The 8,266-nt window shown below is 32.2% G+C and overlaps 1 protein-coding gene across 1 annotated transcript; it reads left to right on the forward strand.

Annotated features, from left to right (window-relative positions):
• The first annotated feature begins 696 nt into the window (after positions 1-696).
• On the forward strand, positions 697-7,293 carry LOC25491702 (probable serine/threonine-protein kinase WNK5). Its single transcript, XM_013599697.3, has 7 exons — positions 697-1,507; positions 3,034-3,299; positions 3,892-4,115; positions 4,317-4,474; positions 5,200-5,524; positions 5,737-6,102; positions 6,654-7,293. The coding sequence occupies exons 1-7, from the start codon at positions 1,433-1,435 to the stop codon at positions 7,100-7,102; spliced, it is 1,863 nt and encodes a 620-aa protein (XP_013455151.1). The 5' UTR covers positions 697-1,432; the 3' UTR covers positions 7,103-7,293.
• The last annotated feature ends 973 nt before the right edge of the window (positions 7,294-8,266 follow it).

Here is an 8,266-nt window from a genome sequence, read left to right on the forward strand (position 1 = left end):
TTAAGAGGAGACTTGAGGCTGGTGGTGAAGTGGTATCCTAGAAGAGATTCAAGATTGAGTTCTTGAGGAAGTAGTTTCCAGAAGATCTGCGAAACAAGAAGGAGGTGGAGTTCTTGCAGCTGAAGCAGGAGAGTTTGTCCGTTGCGGAGTATGTCGCTAAGTTTGAGGTTGTCCCCGTATGACTTGATTTTATTTATGTAAAAAAAAAAAAAAAGTGGTAAATGGACGTTTTTAATTTAGGCGATGCGACAAGTGTTAAATCCATTTAATAACTTCTCCAATTACAAACTCACACCATTATTCCGATAGCGTTGACAAATTCATACGAGTATACATCTAGTTTTTGGCCGAAAAAGACTGAATTATTGTTTGCAAATTACTTGAGCAAGTTGTCATGTTTATGAAACTAAAAAAATAAGTGACATAATCAAGATTGAGAATTTTCAACTCCACCATTGTTTTACTAAATTTAATATGAAAACACCAATTAAATAATATAATTGACTTGTGCTCTAAATTAAGTGAATTCCAAACTTATATATATTTTTCTCTATTTTTGTGGTGTAACTTATATACGTATTTTTTAAACAATGGCATGGACACATTATTGATATAATTAATTATTATGACATGAACGTTAACTATGCAATGTAAAATATTTATATAATTCCCTACTTAATTAGACTATCCTATATTACACCTCAACCACAACTCTTCAATTTCCACAATCTACAAAATTAACCAAATCCTTAAACCTATTAAGATTTCTTCTTTGCTCTTTCAACTCCAAAATTCAAATAACTCATACCCTATTATCATTAGTTTCTTGTTTCCACTAATCCTAAACGATTTGATTTATCTTCATCTCTCACAACCACAAATGTTTCTATCAAAGCATGGCCCAAAATTCTTCAAATTTAGAAGTCCGGTTTCTTTTCTATGTCATATCTTTGGTCTATTCAATTTCTAAGATACCCTTTTAATTCTTTTCAAAATCTCTTCTACCACAAATATTTTCAACAAAAAAACTCATCACCCTTTTGGCTAACACACAATTAGTGGTGTGTGAATTTTTTGTGGGACAACACAAGCATCGTTAAATAGTTTCATTTCCTTACTATATAACTTCTTCTCAAATATCTTAATTTCTTGTATTTTTCTTAAGATATTTTTTGACACCAATGGTTCATAAAAAATTCTACGAAATTTCATTTGGTTTTGTTGAAATGGCTTGGATTATGCTAAGTGTTGACTACTCAAGACTTTTATGGCAATTATTTGGTGTTTTCTCATATGAAAATCATTGGAAGCCTCGGATCATCTAACACCTAGCTACCTTGACTTGAATCTTATAAGCTATAGTTGAGAATACATAAATATAATTTTCAGTACTTATATCTAAAAATTAATTCAGAATATAGTTCTTAGAGCCATGTTTAAGGGAAGAATAGGAGGCAAAGCTCAGCTTGGATATGTTGAAACGGACCCTTCAGGTCGATATGGACGTGTAAGTATTTCTAAATGATTCTCATATTCATATGGTTAATTTTTTCTAGACAAAATTATATATGGTTAAGTTCTAGGATGTGAAATGATAAATTCATGAAGTGAAATAAAAGTATGAATTGAAATCATTTCTTTTTGCATTGAGAATAGACCAAAGAATTTGAGTTGATATGAAATTGGTATGAGTTAATATTCTTCATTTTTTCATAACGATGCTATTTTTTATCTCCGAGATTTCACTACTAGAAACTCTCGATTTTTCTTCCAAAATTAATGAATTTTCCTTAGGAAACACATTTCATTCGAATTTTGCCAGGAATTTAGATTCTTAGATAATACCTTTGTGGGTAATTGTTTCCTTAGGATTTTAAGATCCATAGAAAAGAAGAATCCGCAAGAAAAGTGAATTTTTTTGCAGGAAACATTCAATCAGGGATAGAGAAAATTTTCAACAATCACATACACTGCACACTAACCACTTGTCTGAGTTGCATATCTATGCTGCTTAATTTACACAAAATTAGTTTGCCTTGAAAATTGATTTTACTTTGTGTCTAGATTTTGTAATTTAGAGTAATTTTTTTAATGATTATAAATGAGGTAGATTTTGTTATCTTAATCATTTTTCAGTTGCCATCTATGATTGAGTCAATTAACTATAAACAAATTTTCTTATCTTAATTATTTTGTCCTCTTACCAAGTCTTGGCTAGTTACCACCTTGATCACATGTGGTTAGCTCTCTAATACACCTAAGGGTCACTTATATAAAGTATAATACACCTAAGGGTCACTCATATAAAGTATATATCAAATTGAATTATTGAAACTCTATTGATATATTATTTCACCACACAACAAAAGTTTGACTTTTAAATAAAATTGTTAAACTAATTTACATAAACTAATCTGGTTTTATTCTTGACATCTAATTAATCTATAAATCACTAACAACAAGCATGCGCTTAGGGCTGACAATGAACTAAACCAACTTAAAAATAGTTTGAGATTTGATTCAGTAATTAGTTCGTTGAACTTGATTCATGACTTAAATGATTCGAACTTGAGTTGAAAATTAAACTCATTATATAAATAAGTTGAACTTGAGTTATATATAATTCGACTCGCTCGATTTATTAGACAGCTCGATATACATACACCAAGTCACTTTAACAAGTTTCACACTCATAATACATAATTGGAAGAAAGAAAAAAAAACTCAATTTGAAGTTTGTTTAGCCTTTGCTAAATCTTGAGTCAAAAAAAAAAAAAAAGCCTTTGCTAAATCAATTACACTAATTTTTAAGGAATCATTAGTACTACTTTTTGTTTGGTGTGTTCGTATCATTGCCGCGTAGGATACACGTCAATGATACTAACATACACATTAATAATAATTAGAGAAAATAAATTAATTGAATGTAATCATATATGTTGGTTTTGTGTCGGACACTATCAAAGACACTGCACACACCTTCTAAAATTGCATTAAAGATTATAACTAAATTATGATTATTGGTGTGTATAGTTCAGGGATATCCTTGGCAAAGGAGCTATGAAGGTAGTGTATAGGGCATTTGATGAAGTTCTAGGAATAGAAGTGGCATGGAACCAAATCAAGCTTGATGATGTTTTTCATTCACCAGATCAACTTCAACGTCTCTATTCAGAGGTTCATCTCCTAAAAAACTTGGATCATGACTCTATCATGACTTTCCATGGTACTTGGATTGATGCCAATTGTAGAACCTTCAACTTCATCACTGAATTGTTCACCTCCGGCACTCTAAGAGAGTAATTTTTCAACCATCTCTTATTATAATTACTTTTATATGTTTTTGAATCATTTATCAATAGGTTTTAAATCACAATTGACTAAATGTAGTTGATGCGGTCACTGATAGTAGTTGTAGACTGCAATTTAGAACCATGGTCACAGTGATAATAGCATCCGTAATAATAGTATCACGATCATTGATGACATTGTGGAGAATCACAGTCATATTATAGTCGCATAGACATAAAAAAACTAGGACACCCCAGCTATGATTTTATATTGTAGTCCACGACCACAATTGTGGCCGCAATATAAATGATTTTAGATCTCCGCAGCCGCATAGAAATTGCAATTTCTACCACATTTCAAGCATATTTCTATTTATTTATTTATTTATAATAAGGGTTTGAAGCATATTCGCAAATGCGACCTCAATTTAAAATCATGGTCGCATTAAAATGTAGTTGTTGACATCTTTAAACCCTACCAATCCTTAAAAAAATTCTTAAAAACCCTACCCTTTACCTTATTATACCATATTATTTTATTAATTCATACATGTTTCTGATATGTATATAACATTATTCCATGTATATATATCAATTTTAGGTATAGAAAGAAGTATCCTCGTGTAGATATCAGAGCAATAAAGAATTGGGCTCGCCAGATTCTAAGTGGTTTGGAGTATTTGCATAGCCATGATCCTCCTGTGATACATAGAGACCTAAAGTGTGATAACATCTTTGTCAATGGTCATATGGGTAAGGTCAAGATTGGTGATTTAGGGCTTGCAGCAATTCTTCGTGGCTCCCAACATGCACACAGTGTCATAGGTATAGTTCAACTTATGTATAAATGTCTTCATATAAGTATTTATGTAAAAAATATATAAAGTCGAAATATTTTTCATATAAGTTATAAACTGTTTTCATAAGTTATCCTGAAAAGTTTACGAAAATTATTAACAAGAGTAATATAAACTAAATTATGTCTATCAAATTGATCATTTTTGTGTGTTTGTTATGATTTGTTAGGTACACCAGAATTTATGGCACCAGAATTGTATGAAGAGGAATATAATGAGTTGGTAGATATATACTCTTTTGGCATGTGTATGATAGAGTTGTTCACTTCTGAGTTTCCATACAGCGAGTGCTCCAACCCTGCTCAAATATACAAGAAAGTTACTTCTGTAAGTTTTATTGGAAAAAACAACAAATTTTTTAAATTCATTTAGGATCAAAATTCATCCTATCATATAAATTATAAACCGAACCTTGAACTTTTCTAACATACTATTTGTGATTTTTGAAACCAACTCTTATATTTAAATACTCAATATTTCATACATTCACTCGACATCTTATTTTCTTTCTTTCACTCTTTTTCTATCACATCTATCATATCATTTTCTCTATCTCTCTCAAGCTCTATGAGTTTTAGTGTCTTTAAATCTTTTTCTTTTCGACTGACTTTAATCAAAGTTTTAGAAATCGTGGTTGGGGGGTCTAACACAACCTTGCGAAACTGAATTGTGAGATAAGGATTGTCCCCACTTAGATGTGGGACTCTTTAACACATCCAACACTATTGGACGGTGACCCCGATAACGGAAATCTGATAGCAGGTGGTCCAATAGATCTTGGAGAGACTCTGATACCATCTTAGATATCGTGATTAGGTCTAATACAACCACACAGAACCGACTTGTGATGTGGGGATTTCCCCCACATATAAACACATGTTTGGACCATATTTTGTCCAATGTGAGTTTATTTAATACAAAAAAATATCAAAAATATTGTTTCTCATCTAATAAACAAAAATGTGTTTGTTCTTAATAGTTTAAACATTTTGAATTATTCACTCATATACACCATTTAACATCAATACTAAATAATTCAGTTTTTTAAACAGGGGAAGCTACCAAAGGCATTTGACAAGATCCATGATGAAGAAACCCAAAAGTTTATTGGAAAATGTTTGGCAAATGTCTCAGAGAGGTTGTCAGCAAAAGAGCTCTTGATGGACCCTTTTTTAGCTACGGCCCATCATGACTCACCATTGCCTAGTCCAACTTTAGTTAGCAAACATACTCAACAAATCAATTTCAATGCAACAATTGCCAAAGAACAACCTCCATTGAAGAACGCAACAAACAGCACACACATGACAATCACAGGGACTATCAATGAAGAGGATGGCACTGTTTTCCTTAAAGTCAAAATTTCTAACAAAAATGGTATTGCATACTTTCAGTACAAGATACTACTCCCTCCGATTATTATTATAAACCAAGTTTTACTTTGCAGATTCATTGAATAACTGATAAATCTGATATATATCATAGACCAGATACATTAGATATTCAATGAATCTGAAAAGCAGGTTTTGTTATAATAATGACCCGGCCCGAATATGGGTTTGCTAAACAAATGTATACTTTTAATACAGGGCACACAAGAAATATATACTTCCCATTTGACACCAAAAAGGACACTGCCATTGAGGTTGCAAATGAGATGGTCAAAGAACTTGAAATTAGTGACTTGGAACCAATAGAGATTGCTGAGATGATTGAAGAAGAGATATCAACTATAGTTCCAACATGGAGGGATTGTTGCAGTTCTAAGTATCAAAGACAACATAGTTTTATCTATGGTGAAGAGGATGATCATGATATTAGTAACCACCATCCTTTCTTCTCACCACCTTCTCGCTCTTCCTCGCATGGTTCTCTCCCAATGTTTTGTGCTTCCTACAACAACAATAGCAACCATTGTGGGAACCATTATTCTTTTGCTCAAGATTGGCCACAAGGTACTTTTCTCTTTTAAACTTATTATGCAAATAACAACAATTTCACTTTGATCACTAAATAAAGTTTGGGTCATGCTGACCTGTGTCTCTGAAGTTAAGCAATTAAAAATAGAAAGAAAAGACAAAATTAACATTAAAGTCGAGATTGTTAGGTATGACTCATAGTTATTGATGAATGGGCATGTTGGTCGGGTGGAAATTGTTGAGTATGGCTCAACGGTAAACTTGTAAATTGGATCGTCGTTTGAATATTCACTAAAGTGGAGATTGTTAGGTATGACTCATAGTTATTGATAAATGGGCATGTTGCTCGGGTGGAAATTGTTAAGTATGGCTCAACGGTAAAATTTTAAATAGGATCGTCGTATTTATGCACAACTTTTATTCTGTAGAATACTAAACACCTTAATCGAACATCATGTGTTCTTTGTTTGCGTTTTTTGTATCTTTAATTTTGAACCAGAATTGTCGTTCCAATAGTAATTTACTCGGTTTAAAAGCGACTGTTACTATTAATTTTAGTGGTACTTAAGACATAGAACTATTTGCAGATGATCTTCAATATATGAACGACGATGCAAGCTCTCAAAGCTCAACGAATTCCTTCAAGTCTTTCAATTACCATTGCAATGATTCATGCAATGAAGATGACCAAGGTACAAATCAAGTAGTAGGAGAAGAACCTCTTTGTTGCAATCCGAAGAGTCACAACAAATGGACAAGATTTGGTCCTCCAGAAGAGATGGTGGAGGCTGGTTTCACCAAACAGTTTTGTAACAAGAGAATGGATTCTCACACTCACACTCATAGGAATCATCATGGTCAAAGACATGGATGTCAAAGACTTACAAGGATTAATTCATGTGTTGATGTGAGGAAACAACAACTACAACGATCATTGATGGAGGAGATGCAAAAGATAAGGATGTTCAACACAGTTGGTGCCATTGAGAATGTTGGGTTTCAAAATCCAGATGAAGGTGGATGGTTTTCTTCTTGAATTCAAGCTCCATGGATTTTGATTATACCATTTTCTTATTTTACTGCGTTTGGAGTGTTTATTAAATTGATGTCTTGCATTATATTGTAATATATTTTGTTGAAAAGTGCTCTAATGTTGTACCAAATAAAGAATTTTACTAATGAATTTCAATAATGTAAATAACAATGTGATACCTGTTTTATAGAAAAGTGCTCTAAGGGTGTCAAAATTAGGACTTTACTTCATATCGAAAGGGAATAGTAAAATCGGGACTCGTAAAATCGCAATAAAAAACGAAGGATTTTACTCGAGAACTTTTGTAGAATCGATATAAGAAATTGTAAAATCGCAATCAAAATCGATGGACTTTACCAAAAAATAATAATACTTAATATATGTTATAAATGGTATATAGTCATAAATGACTTAGTTTATAAGAAATCGTAAAATCGCAATCAAAATCGATGGATTTTGCCAATTTTAGGATTCTACTATGGATTTAGGCCGTTGAAGGTGAAGAAAGTTGCAAAATCTTGAATTTTAGGATTTTAAATCGGGATTTAGACAACAATATGCTCTAATGAAATAAATTGTTTATTTTTTGAGCCCTTCATTCCTTTCTCCAAATCACTATAGAATATGTTGAAATAAGGATAAAGGTATAAGGAATTGATAATTGATCTAGCTTTCCAATATCTACATAAATTGGAGTTTTATTTTTTGTAAGAGTTGTTGCAAAATAAGAAGTGCCTTAAAATATATAGGTAAAATAATTTTATCTTGACACTAAAGTTGTCCTCGTGTGTATGCTTTTCTTATAGATCCAAAAGAAATTTTGAAAACACTATGTTAGGGCTTCCTAGCATGGGGTACTTCTGATACCTTCCTTCAAACGAAGCCAAGCTTGAAGCCAGAGCTTGTCCTGAAAATGCATGAGAATAGCCTTTGCACTTTCTTAGTGAAGATGTCAGCAATTTGATCATTAGTGGAGATGTAGTGAGTAACAATAAGGCCAAGTGAAACTCATTCGAAAGCAAAATGATAATCCAATTCAATGTGTTTGGCGTGAGAATATCCCTAATGTTAATGTTGAAACTCTTATTGGTCATTCTTCACGGAAAATTTGAGAGAAAATGGAATTGAGACCTAAATGATGACAATTATGACAACGGTTCCACAAAC

Source organism: Medicago truncatula, chromosome 4 (assembly GCF_003473485.1).
Source record: "Medicago truncatula cultivar Jemalong A17 chromosome 4, MtrunA17r5.0-ANR, whole genome shotgun sequence".
NCBI lineage: Eukaryota > Viridiplantae > Streptophyta > Magnoliopsida > Fabales > Fabaceae > Medicago > Medicago truncatula.

Coding starts and splice junctions, on each gene's coding strand:
- LOC25491702 (XM_013599697.3), top strand. CDS start 1,433: ATGTTTAAGGGAAGAATAGGAGGCAAAGCTCAGCTTGGATATGTTGAA. Junction 1,508..3,033: donor CTTCAGGTCGATATGGACGT/GTAAGTATTTCT, acceptor TGGTGTGTATAG/TTCAGGGATATCCTTGGCAA. Junction 5,525..5,736: donor CAAAATTTCTAACAAAAATG/GTATTGCATACT, acceptor CTTTTAATACAG/GGCACACAAGAAATATATAC.